This window comes from Lepidochelys olivacea, assembly GCF_965140295.1.
Source record: "Lepidochelys olivacea isolate rLepOli2 genome assembly, chromosome: 2".
Taxonomy (NCBI): Eukaryota; Metazoa; Chordata; order Testudines; family Cheloniidae; genus Lepidochelys; species Lepidochelys olivacea.
The window spans coordinates 122,285,138-122,308,453 of NC_140412.1; the positions used below are offsets into that span (position 1 = coordinate 122,285,138).

A 23,316-nucleotide genomic window follows, 5' to 3' on the forward strand; every position below is an offset into this window, starting at 1 on the left:
AGGTGGCGCTTACCTCAAGCGGCTCCCTCCCAGAAGCAACGGCCGTGTCCCCACTCCAGCTCCTATGCAGAGCTGCAGCCAAGCAGCTCTGCGCGCTGCCCCATCTGCAGGTGCCACCCCTGCAGCTCCCATTGGCCACAGTTCCCTGCCAATGGGAGATGTGGGGGCAGTGCTTGGGGCGGGGGCAGAGCAGAGCCCCCTGGCTGCCCCTACACATAGGAGCTGGAGTAGGGCCCTGCCGCTGTCTCCAGGAGTGGCCCCCGACCCTGCTCCCCGGCTGGAGTGGTGGAGTGGGGCCATGCTGCTGCTTCTGGGAGCCGCATGGAGCGGCCCCCGACCCTGCTCCCTGGCTGGAGTGGGGAAAGCCCCAGACCCCACTCCCCAGCAGGAGCTCAAGGGCTGGATTAAAATGGCTGGCAGGCCAGATCTGTCCTGTGGGCCGTAGTTTGCCCAACACTGCCCTAGTACAATGCTGGCTGAAAGTAAAATTATTACAAAGCAGATGGTTGTAAGAAAAATGCATTTTATTTCTTATAGTTCACACAATTGTTTCTTGTATAGCACTTGCCCATTGGCATGTTATCTGCAGAGGAAACAAAACACTTGCAAGCAGTCTGCAAACAGGAAAAAATGCCATTAGAAATGTAAAGATTACAAAACATTTATATTCAAATAGTTTTATTGCATTGCTAGCCATGCCTTTGTTAACTCAGTATAATTCATGAGACTGTGGGCCACATCGTCATCTGGTATAATTGGCCTAGCTCCATTGATTTCAGTAGGGGTGGTCCAATCTGCACCTACTGAAGATCTGGCCCTGCTTGTGTACTCTTTGTGTGCCTGCACAGGTAAGTGTTTTATTCCTGAGATGTATTTCTCTAGATCAAACTTGTTCTTCTGCTTTATAACATAAGAACGGCCCTACTGGATCAGACCAACGGTCCATCTAGCCCAGTATCCTGTCTTCTCACAGTGGCCAGTGCCAGGTGCCCCAGAGGGAATGAACAGAACAGGTAACCATCAAGTGATCCATCCCCTATCACTCATTCCCAGCTTCTGGCAAACTGTATAGCTGCACAGTATTAAGAAAGAGTGCAATTTACAGTCATTTAGAAAGCAACCAGTGCATTTTTATTGTGCTTTTGAGAGTCGTAGCCCAATATTATCAAGTCCTCTCACCACATGAACAGAAGAGCAAAATTCTTAGTAATTTGAATTATTTGTTGTTCCCCAAGTTACAAAGATTAACGAATAATACAGGAAACTGAAGTAAAATTACCCAAGCTATTTAGACATTTGAGGCGTTGTCTTTATGGTACATTCCTGCTGCTGCAAGATCCTGTTTAGCAACAGAAATCTGAGTTTTTACGGGGAGCAGAATCTGCCAAAGAAGAGGATGGTGTTAGTTTTATTGTGCCTGATGAAGAAGAGGAAAGGGTGATCTGCTGCAAACTGAATGGCAGAAATGAGACTTCGTGCTGGCATAGAAGCCGCACTGGCAGCTGCAGCCTCAGTGCCTTCTTCATTGATCTCCACAAAGCATTTGTGAAAAACATTTGACAAAACCAGATCATTTTTCTCAGTCATCCCTCTGAAATCAGCTCGGTTCTGACTGAAGGCATCTCGCATACCCATGCTGCTCAAAGTAGATTTGAGGTCATAACTCTCTTCCATTTTGATCCTGGGCAGATACACGTCCACTTCAGTTTTCTCCATCATTTCTGAGCTGGTCCATCTGGATAATGTCTCATACGTCAAGTCTCTTTCTAGCTACAGTTAGTTAAAAAAGAGAAAATCAAAAATTAACAATGAAAATTAAACTTCCTTAACTTTGATGTCCTTCACAATCCTGAATGGAGAAACTATAGAGATGGTTTATAAATATAGTGAAGATCACTGAAAAGCTTCTGGCTAGTTTACAGGTGTCTTCTCAACTGTAAAGCAGCGTGTTTTCTTACAGCAGGTTCGTGCAGTAACTGGAAGTTCGAACAGACTTTAAAGCCAGAAGGGATGATCATGATCATCTAGTCTGACGTCCCACACATCACAACCCACAGAATCATACCCACCTGCTCCTGCAATAGACCCATAACCTCTGGCTGAGTTACTGAAGTCTTCAAACCTTGATTTAAAGATTTCATGCTACAGAGAATCCACCATTTACTGTAGTTCAGACCAGCAAGTGACACATGCTCCACACTGCAGAGGAAGGTGAAACCCCCCTGGGTCTGTGCCAAACTGACCTGGAGGAAAATTCCTTCCTGACCCCACAAAGTGAATACTTTCAGTGTTGAATATTTGTAGTGTAATAGCAGCAGAGTCCTGTTTTACATGATAGTACCCAGTTAATTTACTGTTGCATCTTTTGAGCCTCTGGCATTCTAGCTTATCCGCATGCAATCTACCAAAAAAGTATGATTGTTAATTAATTACACATATACCTAGTCACTATTTGTTAGCTGAGTTGTTCTAATATATATTTTTCCTTATTTAAAATATTGATTGTATGAAAATATATTTGGAAATCCGCCCACCTAGTATTTTTTCAAGAGGGGAGCTAGAAAGGAAAAAAGAGGGCATTTCCATCATCCCTTCTTGGAACTGATCCAGCGGAGCTTTGCCCCTTGCAAAACTCCAATTAAAGTTAATGGGAGTCTTGCCAGAGGAAGGGCACTGCCGGCTCTGGTGTCCTTACAGATTAGTGCTGGGAAACCTTCAAAAGATGTAGATATTTGTTTAGTATGAAGTGTTCCCATCGATCCTGGCTTTTTGTCAAGGATTCCTGTAGTCTCTGGTTTTGCTTAGGCTGGAAGAACTGCCTTTCTTGCAGGATTTTGGGGCTTCTGCTTCTCGGACTGGATGACAGTAAGAAGTGCAAAAAAGTGTTGGGTCTATGAAAATCTTGTCATAGGTCAATAAAGGCTCAGGTTCTCTGAGTGTTAGACAAGGTTTGGTCTGTCCTCATTTTTTCCTGAGCCAGATCTTTTCACCTGTTCCTAATACAAGAATGTAGCATCACCTACTCTCAGACAGCAGCCATATAGACATCTAGGATATAAAAACAATTGAATTCCACGTATGATTCATTTCTTTACCATTTCAAGGCCAGTGGTGTCATCGTTGATGCTATCTGGTAGCAGTATGAGCATGCTGAGGTCATCATTGACATATGGGAGCTCAACAATGTGGGTGTGCACTGTTTGTATGTAGGTCCAATTAAATTTCCCTCTCTGGATCATCATCTGCACTGGCTTAGTTGTATTCTGCAACAAGGCAAAGGAGAACAAATGTCACTTTTAAAGGATCAGGTGAAAACAATATAGTTAAGTATTAACATTAATTTTTCCTGTGTTACTTATAATGAGTTAGGTTACTAAAAAGTGATACTTCACAGAACCAAATTATTTGTCACTATTTATGCTGATATTTCAACCTCTCAGTTTTGATACTGAGATTATGTCTGCACAGCAGTTTAAACCCAGGTTTGAGTCGGGGCTAAAGGCAACCCCCACTTGTGTCCACACTGTAAATGTGCTAATCCAAGGCTCAGACCTAGGGTCCCACGATCCTGCAGGGCTGGAGGGCCCCAGACAGTGTTTAACTGGGACCGAGCCCTGTTGGTTTCCTGTGTGCACACGGCCCTCACTTGACTCGGAACCCAGAAGTCCTCCAAATGTATCCCAGAGTTCCTAGTGCAAAGAAGCAGGCAGCGAAAGCAGTGGCTGGAAGTGCCATTACTGCCTGGCTGAGCCTGTTCCCACTTCCTTGCCCGGAGCAGGGAGCAAAGCTGACAAGCAGGAGCTGGCTCCCAGTCACTGGGATGTTGGGGGTCATCCCTCCTTGGCTGTGCTGAGCCAAGAGCTCTGTTGCTCCCCCTCCCTGCAGGGCAGTGCTTGATCCCAATCTGCTCTCTGTCCTTTGCTCCGAAGTCCCCCCGCCCTCCCTGGAGCTGCGTCTGCAGGGGTGCAGCAAGCACTGTGAGGGTGGTGAGTGGGAGCTAGCCCCAAAACTTTCTCACAGACCCCTGGGGATCCTCGATCCCTGCCTCCCGGGGTGCAGCGGGTGCAGGGATAAGGAATCCCCACAGGGTGCTGGAGCACACTGCACCCCGGCCATGGGGGTGCACTTCACCACTCCACAGCTGGCAGCAGCCAGTCTTGGGGGGGAGGGGAGGGGAGGGGAGGAGGGGATTTCTCTTCAGGTACCTTCATTTTATGTCAAACTTCAAAAAATACAGACAAGAATAAATAAAAACGCAACCAAAGAAAAACACCTTCACTGAGCTTCTCATTTTAAAAAGTAAGAATTGAAAAGTTTCATTTCAATAGTTTGACAGCCCTGGAGACCTATGTCCTTATTCTCCTCAGTACAGGTGCACTTGGGCATTTTCCTGCCAATGTAACTCGGCCTAGAGCTGGAGAGCACAATTCTGAGATTAGAAGATAGTTCAGTAAAAGCCTTCTCAGACTGCAGTCATTCTACTGAGACAGCCACCAAAGGAGCTCATTATGCAGTTTATGTATCCTGTGTGCCTGTGGGCACCTGAGTCCCATCAGTAGCACCCTCACAGTTAGGAAGCAGGGTGGGCAATAGGCTACAGTGTCAACATTGGAGGGTGGGGGGCACTAGGCACTTTGGAATATGTTTACTTTGACTCTGGTCTCTGCACTGCAGTGTGGATGCCAGAGCCCTAGGTTCAAGCACTGATCAGAAACTTCTTAACCTAGGGTTAAAATGCAATGTAGACACTCAAGCCCAGGGTTCCCGGACACAGGTGAGCTGACTTAAGTCCCACTAACTCTAGGTGGACATTGCTGTGTAGACAGCCTGAGAACAGACCTGAACCCTAAGTTTCACTTCTGTGTATTGTCAGTTCCTCTGTTGGTTGCACTGAGTGCGCTGTTTGAATTGCAGATACTGCAGGGGAATGCTTATGATTTAATTAAAACAACTCTGACACCCTGAGGATTTAGAGACTGGCAGGCTTGTGAAAATGGAGGGATTGAGGTCTCTCTCTAGCTTTTCTCTCTGTTCCAGCCCACTAGCATTTATGACATTTCATGGCTTAGTCACATACCTTGTTCATTCTGAAAGGTTGTTCCTTTGTAAATCCATCCTTAAATTTCTTTGCCCAGTTTCCTTTGAAGTAGAGGGCATTGACTAGGACCAGCTTGGTGAGTGAATCAACAGAGTTGACAGGCAATAGCGCTTGGATTTTACCTTTAGGAAATAGTGACACAGTCATATATTTGTGCAGCTTTTCTGCTTGGAGCAAATGTAGGAATTGAGTTTTGGAATATGTGCTATTGAGACCATACTTGTAGAGCAGCTTTCTGTCTTAAGAGACTATTGTGAAATATCCTCAAACACTGGGCTGGGCTCTGTGGTCCCCTTCAGTGACTTTGCTCTACTCAGGCTTCCTCTTGCTAGTAATAACCCTGACTAATAATCTTAATCTACGTTCCTCTCATGGACAGAGAAAGAAGACTGAAGAAAAAAGGAAGAGGTGGGGATGTGTCAAAATACAAAAAATCCAGTGTCGCCTCCAAGAGAGGAAACTAATTTTGTGTGAGGCTCATAGATAAAAGTACAGTATAAAGATATAAGAGGCTCAGAGTTTATCGCACTGGCTGCAGAACCTTAACCTGGTGCTGAAACATCTTCACCCCTTTCTATTTTTGGAGGAGAAAAGGCCTACAAACCCCTCTGAGGAATTTCAGCATAATGTACTCTGTCATACTGTTTCAGGACACTGTTTATAACAGGAAATGAACCTCTCTACATGGAATCCCATCAAAATGAAACACATTTTGCTATGTCAGTATAAGTATTTGTATCAGGCCCAGCACTGTGGTATCTTATTGCCTTCAAACACATGAAGGTTAAATTGTTATCATAATATTTGTGCAACTGGAAAGCAGTAGTCATCAGTGTTTTCTTTTGTGGTGCAAGTAGTGTTATAACTGAAAGGAGATGTCATTTTGGATTTGGTGTTATTGAACTTTCAAATGTTGTTATCTGCCTGCCTCCAACTGGGGCAGTGAGGCAGCAGCCATTTTGTGTTTCAGTTCAAATGCAGACTGTAACACAATGAATCAACATTTTCTCTCTCCCCTCAAACAATTTAGGGTGGGAAAATACATGATGTCTCTTTGTAAATGGTGAAAGAACAGTCCTGAGCTCACCTTCGGTCTGGCGTTCAACACTGGAATTGATCTCTCTTCTGACTTCTGCTGCTGCTCCCATGAAATCAACAGCTCGTGGCTCTGTGTGGTAATATTTTTTAATCGATTGTAAATATTCCTTCAAGGCAAGAGAGAGACAAGTCTTACATATTATTTGGCAATATATCTATGCCAACTACTGCCAAATAGAAAAGAGAGTTCATGTTATGACACAGTTTACTAGGAGCATAAAGCTCTGTCTTCACAGAAGCAAAATATTTTTAGTTATATATGTTATCAATCATTTACAGATGTTCTTGTTTAGATACAGTCCAATCCAGAAAAGCAGATTTAAAAAAGCCTGTAATCTTGATATGAGTATCTACAAAGAGTCAGTGGGAAATAAATCTTAAAGGATAATAAACCATTCTGCAGATGTAATTGAAATATTTGCATTTAGGTCTTGTATGGTTTGTTGTCCTAGACCAACCATAAAGATTAATTGTATCCCCATTACACAGATAGATGAACTGCTTCACTTACTTTATTGAAAGGTGATGATTTCTCTCCATATAACTGGTTGACACTTTTAAGCAGGTAATTTTTAGTGGGTTGGTTAATTTCAGAGCTAAGTGCCTGAAACCCTACATGGATGTTGCTTGAGTTCTCCAGATTGGCCTTGAAAGAAGGAAGAAATATTCTGGTTATTTATCTGCGATTTCTAGGGCAAGTGATTCAGAACTTCTAATATCATATATTGCACATAGCTCCACTGGTGACAGTTGCATGTAATATCCTGTACAGTTACTGAAGTAATTTTTTGTGAACTGTGTGTTGATATGAATGAGGGGCACTAAACCCATCAGTAAAATCTCCAGACAGTGGACACACCATAGACACTGTGTGAGCAAGAGGGAGCTCTGTAATACACTGAAATATAAAGTTATCTAGAGAGATTATTAAAAAACAAAGCATACTCACAGAGACAGTAACAGTACAGTTTCTGCACAGTGCATGGAGACTTAGCTATATGATGCCCATTAGCATTTATGAAAGTCACATAACCAAAAATTCCCATATATCACATTGAAAGTTTGCCCCAAAATGTGTAGAACTAGTGATTCCAATATTGGCGGATATTGTTAGTTTGAAAACTGTTTGCATTGCTGCACATGAAACAAGTAAAATTATGATGTCAACTTATTTAAGGGAGTTAAGCAGGGAGTCAGTAATTTGGGGCACAGTTTTGCAAGGTACTTACTACCTATGGGAGTTAAGAATAAATGAAGATAAGAATAGTCACACTGGACCAGAGCAATAATCTATCTAGCCCAGTATCCTGTCTTCTGACAGTGGCCAGTGCCAGATGCTTCAGAAGGACTGAACAGAATTTATTGAGTGATCCATCACCTTTCATTCAGTACCAGCTTCTGGTAGTCAGAGGTTTAGGGAAACCCAGAGCATGGGGTCACGTCCCTTACCATCTTGGCTAACTGCCATTGATGGACCTATCCTCTATCCTCCATGAAGTTATCTAATTCTTTTTTGAACCCAGTTATATTTTTGGCCTTCACAACATCCCCTGGCAACAAGTTCCGCAGGTTGACTGTGTGCTGTATAAAGAAGTACTTCCTTATGTTTGCTTTAAACCTGCTGCATATTAATATCATTGGGTCACTCCTGGTTCTTGGGATCTGTGAAGGGGTAAACAACATTTCCTTATTCACTTTCTCTATACCATTCATGATTTTAAGGGCCTTTATCATATCCCCCCTCAGCCACCTCTTTTCCAAGATGAACTGTCTCTGTCTTTTTAATCTCCCCTTTTATAGAAGCTGTTCCATACCCTTAAGCATTTGTGTTGCTCTTCTCTGTGGCATTTCTGGCATTATGTAATTTCCTTTCTTATTATCTATCCTATTCCTACTGGTTTCTAACATTGTTTTTTCACTGTCTCTACACACTGAGCAGATATTTTCAGAGAACTAGCCACAGTGTCACCAAGATCCCTTTCTTGAGTGATAACAGCTACTTTAGACACCATAATTTTGTACATATACCTGGGATTAGTTTTCTGATGTGCATTACTTTGCATTTCTCAACATTGAATTTCATCTGCCATTTTCTTGCCCAGTCACCCAGTTTTGTGAGATCCTTTTGTAATTCTTTGCAGTCAGCTTTGAACTTAATTATCTTGAGTAATTTTTATCATCTGCAAACTCACTGTTCCCCCCCGCCCCAGATCATTTATAAATATGTTGAACAGCACTGGTCACAGTACAGATCCTCAGGTGACCCCGCTATTTACCTCTCTCCACTGTGAAAACTGTTTATTCCTACCCTTCATTTCCTGTCTTTTTAACCAGTTACTGTTTCATGAGAGAACCTTCCTTCTTATCCCATGGCTGCTTACTTTGCTTAAGAGCCTTTGCTGAGCGACCTTGTCAAAGGCTTTCTGAGAGTCCAAGTATACTATATCCATTGGATAACCCTTATCAACATGTTGTTGACCCCTCAAAGAATTCTAATAGATTGGTGAGGCATGATTTCCCCTTACAAAAGCTGTGTTGACTCTTGCAACATATTGTGTCTGACCATTCTGTTTTTTACTATAATTTCAACCAATTGGCTTGGTACTGAAGTTAGGTTTACCAGTCTGTAATTGCCAGGATCGCCTCTGGAGTCTTTTTAAAAAATGATGTTGAGGGAAAAGTACAGGAAATACAATCCATTAAACTTACTATAGAAAATAAATTAGAGAAATAAAGATCATATCAATGTTCAAAAACTGCAATGTGGCTCAGAATTTGGGAGCATAGTACATTTATGTCCTACAAGCACATGACAATGAAGGATGTATGAAACAATTTTAAATTTCTAAACACTCAGAAAGTTCCCTCAGCCCCACCTGCAGCATTTCCATAACCTCAAAACAATGATAAGCCGTTGCAAACGGTATGAGCTATGATTGCTAACAGATAGGGAGCAGTTAGATCTAGACACTGGGCTTTATGCCAGTCTGTATGGTGAGCTCCTACTGGCAGAAAGTAAACCCCTTCTCCGCCAGTGAGGGCTTTGGTGGTGTTGTTGTTGGTGGTGTTGGCCAGGAAGAGTTTGGCTGTCAAATGCGCTGATTAATTAACACCCTTGACCATCATCTGCTGTCAGGACTTCTGTATAGCCAGCCACACTTTAAAGGTGCTGAACTGTAGGGTAGGGAGTTAGTGAAAAGACCATCTTTCCTCCACCATGGGGGAGTCCTACCAGAGATGCAGCAGTCCCTATTGGAACAGGGGGTTGTGATTTGCTCTCCCTTACACCAAAAATGATGAATCAAGCACACTATAATGACTATAAAGGACTTGTCAGGGTGCCATAGAAATATACTCTAACATGATTTTTTATGCCCATTTACACCCAGCACAGTAAGTTGATCTATATCAGAACATTTCAGCACAGCAGTGTATTTCTTTAGCATTGTCATGGGGAAAATCTCTCCCTCTCAAAATCTCACATGCATGTCTCTTGTATGAGCCAATAATATCTTAATTTCACCCAGCACTGCATTTACATGTGTGAGAGCAGCCCTGGTGCTGTTGTAAGCAGGGATCATGTCTTTAAGAGTGCAGAACACACTTCAATATTCAATTACTAGAAATTTAACAAAAAGAAGAAAGGGAAAACCCACAAATTAAAAAAAGAGAAAGGCAAAGAAACACAGAGAATGGTTGCAACTCTGCAGAGTCCCTCAGATGAGGAAATACAAGTCACACCTTTTGCAATTTACATAAAAGAGAAGGGTTTCTCTCTTGTTGTATCAGGGACAATATTACAGGAGGAAACCTCTCAGAATACTGTACTCATTCATTGTGTACATTTAACAGGAGAAAGGCAAACCAAAGTGAATTCAAACATGGAAGGAAAGGCAGTCTAAAAAAGAAGGGAACATGCCTATAACCTGGACACCTTCGACATGTGTTTTGGTGAGTTACCTTTTTAACACTGATACACGGATTTGATAGAAGCTCCTCCATTTTCGAATAGGCTCGTCGTGGTTTTATGGTTGTGATGTCAACTCCAGTTCCTCCAACTTTGTTAAAGTGAAGAACCTACAATGAGAATTGCAAACAGAATAGATGTAGTGAGAGATAGATCACTGTATATGTAAGATCTTATGGTTAAAGCAGAAGACTTGTGGTCAGCAGACCTGGATCTTGGTTCTGTTCTTGCCTCTGCCCCTGACTTGTTGTGTGGTCTTAGGCTAGTCACTTAGGGTATGGCTAGACAGTAGTTAAACACCTGTGGCTGGTGGGGTCAGCTGACTTAGGCTTGCAGAGCTTGGGTTGCAGGACTGTAAAATTGTGGTGTAGGCATTGGGGCTTGGGCTGGAGCCTGAGCTCTGGGAGGATCCCTGTGAGGGGGAAGGATCCCAGAGCGTGGGCTCCAGTCCGAGCTTGAACGGATCTTTTATTCCAGTTTCTGCCTGACTTAATAGTGTGTGGAATACTACCTCTGGCCCTCTGATGAGCATGCTATAAACGCACCACAGCTACCAACTTTCTAGAAACCAGAAATATAGCAGCAGCATCCAAAATGTGTAACAGCAAGCTAACATATGTGTGGGTCAGTGAAGTGCTATGCAGCATTGGGTTGGGGGGGTTAAGCCTTAGAGCCAGGAGCAGATGGTTTAAGGGGAATGAGGTAGATTTGGTGAAAGGGGTCATTGGCCTCAGGGGCAGAGGAGGGGGGAGTGTCTATGTCTGAGCTACATGGAGTCTGCGGGGAGGTCCTTGCCCCTTGTAGGAGGGAGGGTTGGGAAGGCAGGCCTCTCAGAGGTGGAGGGAGGGGGCAGAACTTTAAGCCCAGTGACAGGGCAGTGCACCTCAAAGACTGCAGCTTGGTGTACCTGTCTCTCTCTAGGATCCCAGCCACAGTCCTCTTGTAATAATTGGGCCTCCCAAATTATCCTAATTGTGAGCTCAACTGTGAAAAGTGAGTGAGAGCTTGTAAAGTGTCACAATAACCTATAACAATAGAATTTGATAGGAAAAGTTGCAAAAGGGAGACAGACTGAATTAGTCCCAACAAAAAGACCCACTCCTGCAAGTCAAGGACTGTGTTAAGATCATGCCTCGAAAACAAGAAAAGTGGGGACTTGAAATCAGTGGACCAAAAGTGGCGTGTCAGATATTAGGCTAACTGTCAAACAAAATAATGAGGGATGGGGCATAGACGACTCATGCCTGATGAGGGGGGCACACAATGTAATGGGGGGGGCACATGACCACTCCACGCATTGCCTCTGGGAAGAACTTCAAGCCCCACCTCCTTGGGCCAGGGCAGCCAATCCTGCCAGCTCCTGGGAGTCTCAGGACACAGGAACAGGGAGCATGAGTTGGAGTCCTGCCCTTCCCTCTCCCCATCATGTTTCTGGCTCACTTGGCTCCTGTCCCCATTAGCCAGGCCCGGGCAGGAAGCGGAGTCGGGGTGGGGGGGCTGCTGCCGCCACCGCCTCCCCAGCTGGGTTTTCAGGCAGACAGTGATCCTGAGTGGAGTCAGCTGGCATGAGAAGTGGCTCCATCCCATCCCCTCAGCTCCCTGCCTGGCCTGGGCTTTGTGCGGGAGGAGCCGAGCGAGCTGGAAGTGCCCAGGGAGAGGCACAGAAAGAGAAGGACAGAGCCACCCTCCCTTGGCGGCAGGCCAAACAAAGCAAGCCCTGCATGGGAAGCTTGGCACTCGCTGAACCAGGGCAGGTGCCCCCTGCGTGCCCTCTGTGTGCCCCCGCCCCCTGCTATGCTTCGCCTATGGGATGGGGTAGTCCACCCTTCACTCCCTCTTGGGGTTCTTAAAGAAAAGAGCCTTTGGGACTGGGAGGGGAAGGCAGATGGATGTGATCACTGACTGACTGAAAGGAAAGAGAAGGGGAGGGAGTGAATGTCACCATCACAGCTGCCACCCCTCTGTCTCCTGGGACCCCAGGATCTAACATGGCACCATTGCACCTTTTTCTTCCTATTCCTGAGAGATGTCCTGACCAGACTGGGCCAAGAAAGAGGGACCCAAGTGACCTCACCACCTCCACTGTCTCCAGCTGAATCCCAAACACCACCTAAGATTTAAGACTGTCTCTTTCTCACCCCTTGCCCCATTCACACTCTTTTTATGTCCTTTTCCTTCCCCACCTTATTTCTTCTCTGACCAGCCAGGACTGCATGTTTTGCAACACTGCTGTAAGCCTGAGGCCAGAAAGGCAGCTAAAAGCCAAGCCCAAAACAGCCTGATACTTGTACAATTTTTCCTGGTCTCCAAGTAGCTGACAAGATAATGTGCTGTGCCTGTGTTTCTCCAGCAGTAAGGTTTCAAGTGAGAGTCAAAGCCAGAGACAGTAGCTGCATTTTCTATCTTTGCTGTTCTTTTCTTTCCCCTTTTGTATGTTTGTGTCTTGTTTTGCCTTCTAGGAAAGAAGATTACGCTTTAACAACAACAGCAACAATGACAATTCCAGCTTATTTCAGCACACTTCTTCCCTTGTCCCCAGACGGACAGTTAGGACATGTCTCCACTGCTATGATCGCTCTCCCATCAACTCAGGCACTCCACCGGAATGAGAAGATTAATGTAAATTGACCAGAGAGTGGAGCCAGTCGACCCAGTGTGGCGTAGACACTGCCGTGAGTCGACCTAAAGTACGTCAACTCCAGCTACGTTATTCACATAGCTGGAGTTGCGTAACTTAGGTTGACTTACCCCCTGTAGTGTAGACAAGGCCTTAATGTCATCTTTAACACCATCTAAAAGGCTGTCGGACTAGGGGAGGTTTTCTCTTCAGCTAAGGGAAAGAGAACAAGGGATGTTGTTAAAAATAAAAGCCTTTTTAAATATATTAACTATTGTTCCTTCTTTTCTGTATCTTTAATAAAAGGTTTAAAGGAGTTTTAGTGGTATGTTTGCCATGGTACCAAGCTGGCTGTGGTCTCTCTATACCAATCTCCAAACCTTGTTTTAAATTGCTTGATGTTGGACAGCGACAGAACTGTGTTAACAAATTTGACTTTTGGCCCCTATATTCCATCTAAATTAATACAGCAGTCCCTCACCCACACCAATAAGCACCAGCTGTGGTACAAAGCATGTTCTCAATAGTAGCAGCATTGCTCAAAAGCAGACATTCTCTGTAGTCCCAACTCACCTCTGCCATCTGATCTGCAGTGTTACCTTTGGCTCCGAGGTACACAGTGGCCAGGGTAGTTGAAATACTCCAAGGGGAAAACAAGATATTTGTGTTGGTTTGTGTCTTACACTCATGTTTGAAAAGATCGAGGGCAAAACCAGTGTTTGCCACATTCAGAGCTGCCATTATTTGAAACCTGGAAAGTGAGAGAAAAGAAAATACATCTTCAGCTGGCAGCTCATTGCATAATACTGGTGATTTCTGCCCAACCCTATTTCCTACTGAAGAAACTAAAGTGGATTGAAAGTTTCTCGGGTGCAGCTACCCTGAGAGCTAGGCTTTTCAGTGCAGGCAGCTAAATAGTCATTTGGACCTTAGTATGTGCCACATGTCTGTGTTAAAACACATTTCCCTCACTTTAGGTATTTCATAGAGACCCTTTTACAGTATGTTTGAAGCTTTTTCTTTTCAGAAGGCCTCTGATAGAATATATTGATTCTACTTATAGGTGTGACCCGAAGATACCTTGTGGCAATGAGTTCTGCAGGCTTATTACATATTGCGTAAAGTATTTTGTTTTGAACTGAAGGCAACTCTAGGAGTTGAAGGAACACATTTAAGCCGCTCAGGAGTCTACGGGCTGCTCACTTCAACCATCTGCTATCTGTTATTGATGCTGTCTGATTGGCCATCTAAATTGCATGTAATTTTCTACTTCTTGATTACACAGTGTATAGTGAATACTCTTGCTCACCTGTGAAATAGGTAGATGCACACAGAACAGCTCCTTTTTTATAACAGAAGAAAGAAGGAGAACTAAATGAAACTGAATGGTAATAAATTTAAAGCAATAAAGGAAAAAGCTTTAAACAATGCAGAAAATTACCCATGGTATTCATTACCACAGGTACCATTGAGTTATCAAGAACTTAGTAGGATTCAAGAGAAAATTAGATGGTTAATGGCTAATGAGAACATTAAATAGTTATTTTAGCTATGATACAAATATTATAAGGGTTCATTGCATATGCCTGCAACTAACTGTGTTAGGCAGAAGCTTCCTCAATTGCAAGTTATTCCATAGTTGGCCACCGTGGGACTTCTTGCACCTTCCTCTGGTATTAGCCACGACTAGAGACAGGATGCTAAACTAAATGAACCATTGATACAATTGTTTATGGCAATTCCAATGTTCCTGTTTGTGCAAACAAAAGCCCTTTGACTTGCAAGTTTGTAAAGAGTGAATAAATCAGAAAAAAAAAACATGGTCAAATTGATCATCCATTCAGAAAACATACAAATGTTTTTGAACACTTTGCTATATTCAGTGAGCTAGACTGCGAACTACTATATGTCAAATACCATGTATTCCTTTCTTGTCTTTCAAAAAGCTCCTGAAATCCTATCCCTTCTGTGAAACATTCTAGCTGTAACAATCTGTGGTCACTCTGACTTTATTCAGTATTTTATTTTTCTGCATGGTACTTATGCATGTCATTAGATTTCCAGCTCTTCAGGGCAAGGACTCCTTTTGGGGTGTGTGTGGGGAGGAGGTAGATTACAAATATACGCACTATTATTGTTTATATTACCCTTCGCAGCCCCAGATATGGAGCAGGACCGGATTGAGCTAGGTAAAGCACAGATACTGAAGAAGACAGTCCAGACCCCAGACAGTTTCCAATCTAAGTACTATTTTGATGTAAATAATAACACTAGAATACAGTAACTTTAATATATACACAGGTCCGTACTCTATCCTGATTAACACATCACTCAGGGGAGTTGCATAAAATGTAAGTAGGCTTGGAAGGATTAGATTTTTATCAGTAAACATTGATTTCACCGTACACACAAACTGATGAAAAAAATATTTCCATCAATCATAATCAAAATTACACATACTCAAAGAAAGAAAAATGCTCCTTGGGAACATATTAGTGATTTATACTTTTGAATTAGGCTTGTTACAAATGAACTACAAAATGAATAGTAAAAATAAGTATGGTTTGTTGAGTTATTTATTAAGAATATTTAATTTGTATATTTTGATATTAACAGTTTGTGTATTTAACAGTTTAGAAAGCTTTAACATTTGAGTCTCAACATCTACTGTCATGAAACAATCGTCTGACACACACACACACACCAATTTTACTCAACGGTGACAATTTAAATCCATACAATTCTGAAAAATAGACATTTATCCAGCAAAAATTTTAAAAAAATCCAAATTCTGCCAAGTCTAAATGTAAGTCACAACAGAATTTGACCTTCTTGTTTATTTTTCTGTAAGAGATTAAAGTTAATTCTCTCTTCTAGACAGTGTCTGCTGTCTCGTTAAAATATGTTCCTTATTACTTTGCTTCCATGCAAAGCCCCTCCATGTATACTTTCTATGCATTTACTAACACCACAGCATATCCATGAGAATGAAAATGTGGAACCTATAGAAGTAATTACAATACCTTGTTTTGCTTGAGGATGAAGTCTTGCACTCAGCTTCTTTCTTGGGTTTGCTACAATTCACACACATGGTACTCTGAATATATAGTGTTTCTTTTACCCCTCCCACAGAAAGATTTCCAATGACTCAGAATGTTGCAGTTTAGTTTTGCCAAAAGGGAATATCTCTATGGAAGCACTGAACCATCCCATGAAAGCTGGATGTAAAGGGATGGTGGGAATGATCTCATGTATGGGACTGGCTGCCACATTGTTACTACAGGCATTTCATGGGAACAGGCTAGTAATAACTTGAACCAGCACTACTTGAAACAACTGTTGCTTTGTAATGTGTCGATTTTCACACAATGCAATATCTGATTGCTTTCTCCCATGAGGTCATCAGTTAATGACCTGCAAGGGAGGGAGATGGAGAAAGGCCTTGTGACCCTTTTACTGCTCCATAATGCATGCAAAATACATGGGAAGGTGTATGTCACGGGGTTCAGGGGAATATATATATTATATAATATTTATAATATAATTATATAATATTTGCTTTTTCGTATTAGGTACTCAGGTCTTGTCTACCTATTGCAAGTGTAGAACTAGAGAAATTATAACATTACAAGAGAGACAGGGGTCAGAGGGTTGCTGAACAGACAGGGATTTTTCATCTGACTCCCCCGTGATTTAAATAGAACAGTTCTCTCTGACACACGGGACCTTGCTGGCTACTCCTATGAGCTGTGCTAAGTTACTTCATCACTTTGGACGTCCATGCAACTTTAACAACCAACAAGATGGTGACATCCTTCCCCAGGCTAATTCCACAGAAAGCGTGAGGCCATGTCACACTGCGCCACTGCAGAGCATCTTATGAAGACGCTCTATGCTGCCGGGAGAGAGCGCTCCCATCGCCATAAAAAAAACCCCACCTCCATGAGCAGCAGCAGTTCTCCCACTTCATAGCACTGTGCCCGTAAGTGCTTATATCGATGTAACTTGGGTAGCTCCGGGGGTGGAATGTTCACACCCCTGAGCGACATAATTTTGCTGACATAGGATATGTCTACACTACAGCCTATGTTAAAGCAAAGGCCACTCTTTACCAATAACTGTTATTAGCCAAAGTGGATGAATAGTATATAACTTAAAATTCTGTAGACGCAGCAATATTCACTTACCAGGCACTGAATCAATGTAGGTAATTCTGCTGTATATAGGATTTCAAGCTTTGGTCTCCAGGTTGTTTCTATTTTGACTTCCTCACAATGAGCATAGCATAGGAGGGGGCTCTGTTAGCCTCAGGTGCTGGGGTACTGGTTTGCACTTTGGAAAGTTATAATTATAACCTGTTTTTGTCTGTCATTTAAGAGACTTAATTTGGCTTGAATCATCTTGGAAAGCCTTCCCCATTCATTAGGTGAATGCCAGATGTACCGGGCCCGTTTCACCCCGTAGCGTAATCAGTGGTGTTAGAGTGAGGATGTTAGATCTTGGGAAATGGTTGTGGTGCACTGTACATGCACGTGCAGTATAAGGTTAAATTAAAGACTTCTGTGGTTATTCATTATATGGTAATTTCTAAGCAGCCCAATATTTTTAAAGCTGTCTTCTCTTAAATCCTATTCTCTTGTGACATTTAATCTAGAAGAAGTGCATATATTTTACACAAATTTACACTTAAAAGGACAATATACATTAAATCAGTGTGATGGGATGAGAGAGAGCAATAAAAAACCATCCTCAAGTTCTTCCATTTACTGAGGTTCTCCAAGGAAAACACAAAAGGGAGTAGAAAGCGTGCTGGTGATTTGGTAATTGAGGTAGTCTTTCTTTTAAACTAATGCTAACTTAAGGCACCAGCATGTTGTTAGGAGACACTGGGTTGGTGGTGCTATCTTTCTGAAGGGATGTAAATGTGAGGCATTGTCCGCTGTGGTCATTCAAGCTTCCTTTGTACTCTGTGCAGGACTACTGTTGACCATTTCAGTGATCTGGCAAGTTTCCATTTGTGTAATGGCATTCTGCCTACGTCTCTTCCTCCTGCAATTAATTCAGTATTTTTCTTCACTTATTTTTCTAAACTGGTTAGTGTTTCTCTCTCTCTAATTAAAGAGATACAAGTTTCTTTCCAAAATTGAGGCAACAATGCATCTTCTATTATAAGTATTCTTCTCTTGCTCCCTTGTGAGTCTTGTTCAACTTTTTCAGATTGCTCAGGGACTGAAACTTTCCATGGCTGGTTTCTGCCAACAAGTGACTTGGTTTTTGAAAGTTTTGCCAAAATCTGTACAGTTGTTCATGACTCTTATTTGTTTACAGACACATTTATTCCAATGAGAAATCTTGCTCATGCAGAACTCTCAGATTAAAATTATTTGATTCAAATTTGATCTGTTTTGTGGCTCTCTGTTGGATCTAAAGAATAAACCATGTTAGAAGGAAATGGATGTTGAGTATCTTGAAGTATCAAAAGTTTCTTCATGCTGGTGAAGCATAGTATCTTTGTTCAGTCAAAATCTTCAAAACTGGCAATGTTTATATTCTGGGGACTATTCTGTTCAGTTTTTCTGCTTATTCAAAAGCACAATCTAAATTTACTTAAACACTTTTTGGGAGGGTGCAATTCATATATAAATTTACTACTTTGCTAACTATACACACCTTTAGATCTTGTATTCACAAAAATGCAGTCCCAGTGATGATGCAGACATAAGCAAGCAGCCTTGAAATTTTCCAGTTGACTTGTAAGGCTAAAAGTATGAGGGGTAACCTGGGTTTCTCTGTAACAAAGCATAGTAACACTGAAACACACTGTGATTAATGATAGGTTTACAGGTAATATTCATGAACAGAAACTTCACCGAGATTCTTTTGATGTCACAGGGTGTGACCTTATGCCAGCTGCCTTGCTGCTGAATCAGAAAATTCTCCGCTTCATGTTACATTATTGTAACTGGCTCTAAGAACTTTTTTCTATCCCCATTTTTTCTGGAGGAGAATACCAAACAGAAACCAGTTACAACAATATAGCTTGGTATCAATGAACTGATGTGCAAGAGAAGGGCTCTCTGGGGGCCTCTTGTTAAAACTTTTGCTTTTTTTTTTTTATTATTAATGCTTCTGAAAACCAAATGATTTTTCCTTTTTAAATGAACCAAATTGCATCAAACAGCTGGTATTTTCCAAATTTCACAAAGAAAGAATACCCTCCATCCCTGGCTTTCCTACATTGTCTTTACCCCCCACTCTGCTCCTTCAAATTGTGCCCCTTCCTTCACTGTGCCATATTTTCACTATATCTTTCTAGGACAGAGTGTAAACAATTCCAGCACACATTATTTAATGTGTTCTTAACAAGTGGACTCCTTCTCTATTTATAATTATTAGAACACACTGCTGTTTTATATGGGGAGAAATTAAATAGTGGAGAGGCTGAAATAGCTGCTGAGTACAGGGGAGGTGCAGGCCTTCTTGAGAGGTGGCTTCTTGCACTGTGCCACACTGACAATGTTGTGTTCAGTACAGCTGCTCCAGCTGGGGCTGGGCATTCTTCATGTATAGCCTTCAGATATAGAACTTACTCCCCTTTCTCTCTCCTCTTTCCCTCCACCTCCCCAGATTCTTAGTTAAAAATAACCCACATCTGTTTACACTTCTGAACAGACCCATATCTTCCTAGAAATGTACAATGATTAAACACACTTGTTTTCCCTTTCCCACACCTGACAAATATTCAGAGGCGCTTGTGTGGGGTCCCCCCCACTTTTGGGGTGCCACCTGGGACTGGGGTACCACTGAGCCCATCTGACCCACCAGCCTGGGCTCCCTTTCACACTGTGTTGCTGTGATGAGTTGGCAAGCTCTGCAAGCTTGCTCTTTCACCAGCATACACACAGATAGGGACATACCCAGCTGCAGCTTCACACACAGATGCTAAGATCAGCTCTGCATAAAAAGGCTCAGTAAAGGCACCTCCCAGTTGCTCAGGCACATCCTCCCATCTGGAGTGTAAACCCAAAATTACACTTGCACTGCACAGGGAACTGTACCGCATAAGCTCATAAAATTCACCCCCTCCCTCAATGTGGAGAGAAACATGCAACAACTTTCTGCCCCTAGTTATAATTACCACACACTGGTTTTAGACAAAACAAAAACAAATTTATTAACTACAAAAGATAGATTTTAAATGATTATAAGTAATAGCTAACAGATCAAAGCAGATTACCATAGTAAGTAAACAAACCTGCAAACTGATCTTAACACACTAGATAGGTAGGATATGAATTAGCAAATTCTCACCCTGAGTGATAAGCAGGCTGGCAGATTCTTAAGGCACAACCTGCCGTGGCTTTCCCAAGTTTTCATACACAGCCTAAAAATCCCTCTAGCCTGGGACCATCACCACAGTTCAGTCCTTGCCCCACAGGTGTTTCCAGGTGTGTTGTTGTAGGGAGAGTGAAGTACCATCATTGTCCCCCTTTTATATCTTCTTCCCACTTTCTGGAAAGCTCTTTTGCTGTGACCTGGGTCAAACAGTTCCCCTTGTGTAGTGCTCTCTCTGAGAGGTTTCTATTGTACACAGTTCCTGGGGTAATTCTTGTGCTTGTGTGAATTTCCTGAATGAGCCATTAACATTGTTTGGCCTTTTTACTGTTGAGCCTGAAAGGCTGCTTGTGGGTGTTTTCAACCTCACAACCATGTTTCAGTAACACACACACAGCACCAAACTTCATAACTTCCCATATGACAATTGCACATACCATCCAATGAGATAACTGTCTAGCAGATCAAGGCTTTTAGAAGGATACCTCACAAGGTATACTTTGTACAAAACATATCCTAATTACGTGACAGTGGTGAATATTGGGATGCCAGGGTGTCACAGAGCTTTACTTCCCTTTTGGACTGTCAAAGAGGAGTGACTTAGGGTGCCAGAATTTGGCCCAGAGGGCCCAATTGCCTATTGAGGGCCCAATTTTGCAAACACTTGTGTATGCAAATAACTATATTCATGTGAGTAATGTTATTTGTAAGATCAGAAAAGAACTAGTCCTGAATTTTAAGTCTTCCTCATGCAGAAATTTGAAAGTAGAAACCCCCTCAGATTAAAAAAAACAAAGATATTTCTTAATCTTTAGAAAAATGACAAGAAAAATCACCTTTTATAGAGACTAAGTATGGAAAGCTGCAGCCCAATATCTGACCGGTTCAGAAAGATGTTTGTAGAAAAAACAGACAACTGGTGAATTTGCATGCATTTCTAGCCAAGATACTTGGGGTGGGGGGCAGGTATTCTTGCTTCCTATATTTTGATTCTCCCACAAACCACCTGTTACAGCTCTAATGGCAATAATGCCTCCCTGGACTTTTTGGTCTTTGAACTCCACACTGGAGTCTACTGTGAATGCTGCTAAACTCAAACCACTGCCTGAAAAATGGAAAAGCAGATTCCTAGATAGTTGGCACTGGCATAGGAATGCAGGTCAACTAATTCTTCATTATTTGCTTCATGCTACACATTCCTAGTTTGTTTCAAGGATGTGTTTCCCCTTCTACCCTACACACTTTGCTATTGTGTGTCAAATAAAGACTCTGATACATTAAGCTTAAGTAACATGGACTGAAGGACTCACCATGTTTGTGAAGTGAGCAGATACAACTAGATAGGGCACAACATCTGATTGGTCCCACGAACACCACCTCCCAGAAAAAGCCGTCTTAGCCTGATTTCAAGTTCTTAGTTTTATGAACTATCGAGCTGATTATCGAATATTTATAAATAGGAGCAAGAGATCCATCCAGAGTAAGATATCAGTTGAAACAGTCAGGATCATCTACGGTCAGTGCACTTCTTCTGCTGATGCTCAAATAACCCATGGATGCAAGGGGAGAGGACGATATCCAGAGCCAGCTTGTCTGAGGGCTCCAACATGGAAATTAGATTTCAGCAAGAACATTAAGAACTCCCACAAACATCAGACTTCTTCACTCACTGGGTGAGTTAAAAAATATAAAAGCACCCTATTGAGTCCAAGTTAGACAAACTATTAGAAGAGTTGATGTGACTGAGCAAAGAATTAGCCATGTAGAAGCTCAAGAGATGTGTAAAGAAATGGCTGATGTTAGGAAAGGTGGATGTGTGGATAAAAAGGAGGTTCTGGACAACAGGAGATAAAATCTGAAAATAACTAACATACAGAGGTAAGTGTTGTTGAATTTTGAAGAGCTTGCAGAACCCATGGTGCTGAACCAAAAGAAAACAAGCCACCCAGAGCTCCAATCACTAAATTTCTAGTATTTCAGAGAAAATAGATTGTCCAGCAAGAACCTAGAGAAATGATACACAAGCCTTTCAGTATTCTCAAATCAATCTGGAAACACTCCATAAAAAGAAGAAAATGGAGAGAACACCAAGTCATTTTTAAGAATGGTCTTGACACTGCTATGTGGTACCACCCTAACTCACTCCAAGTAATACCTTTCTTATAGAGTAAGGCTTCAGTCCTACAAACACTTGAACACATGCTTAACTTCATGCAGGTGAGTAGTCCCACTGAATTTAACGGGACTGTTTGTGTGTGTAAAGTTAAAGACATATATAAGTGTTTGCAGGATCAGAGAATTTACAGGGTCAGAATCTGTCCCAAATCTGAAACTTTTCCAAAGGTAAGAATATTTGAAAATATGGGACAGAAAATGCACATTGACAATTTGTCAGTTGTTGTTCAGATAAAGATGGACACAATGTAAATGCTTGTTTAGCTAGTGAAGACTACAAACCACTCTTTACAATAAAATCATCTTTCTAGTCATGCCTGTGTGTCAAGTCAATGAAATCAGGGTGGGGAGGTTGTTTCTACATTTATTTATTTTTGTGCGGAGATGTATTTCTCAAATGAAGCCTTTTTTACTGCTTAGTACAACTACAAAAGTCTGAAATGATGCATTTTATAGCATCATTGGAAGAAAAATTTGGTATATTCCTGTTGAGAGTTTAAGTTGAAATTTGTTACTACCATTATCAGGTCCACACAAGTTACTGTAGGGACAGTAACACCTTTTTATCTTTAAATTTATTAGGATCACTTGCACTGTTTGCTATTCCTGATTCTACAATTGACCAAGATACAAGAAAGTGAAGAAAAAGTACCCAAAATGTTTAGACACTCAAGAAAATGTGATACATTCCTGCTTCTGCAAGATCCTATTAGGTAACAGCAAACTACACTTCTTAAGGGGCACAGAGTCTGCTAACACATGGGTTCTCAAACTTTTTCTCTCTGAGGCCCTGCTCAACATGCTATAAAAATGCCAGGGCCCAGCAGGGTCAGGGAGGGTGGGGGCTCGGGCCAGGGGTCTTGGGCATAGGCATAGTTTGACTTCTATTGGGAGAGCCAGAGCCAGCGGGGCTTGAGCCACCTCTGCATGGCAGGGTCCAGGGAGGGAGTGCCACCTCCACCCCCTGACTCACCTCAGCAGGCCACCCAGCCTGTCTCAGTTAGGGGGTGGGTGTGCAATCAAAAA

General features: G+C 42.2%; 1 protein-coding gene across 1 annotated transcript in view; it reads right to left on the reverse strand.

Moving 5' to 3' along the window:
- Nucleotides 1-506: 506 nt before the first annotated feature.
- The window catches only part of LOC311516749 (uncharacterized protein), a gene marked incomplete at its 5' end in the record, with an annotated part of 57,295 nt that continues 34,485 nt past the window's right edge, over nt 507-23,316 (reverse strand). The window contains 9 exon segments of the mRNA XM_084621091.1: nt 507-1,770; nt 3,096-3,263; nt 5,078-5,220; nt 6,186-6,303; nt 6,708-6,842; nt 10,157-10,273; nt 13,354-13,531; nt 14,090-14,122; nt 15,804-15,877. Of these exon segments, the coding sequence (XP_084477217.1) occupies nt 1,366-1,770; nt 3,096-3,263; nt 5,078-5,220; nt 6,186-6,303; nt 6,708-6,842; nt 10,157-10,273; nt 13,354-13,531; nt 14,090-14,122; nt 15,804-15,877 (1,371 nt within the window). The 3' untranslated portion in view covers nt 507-1,365.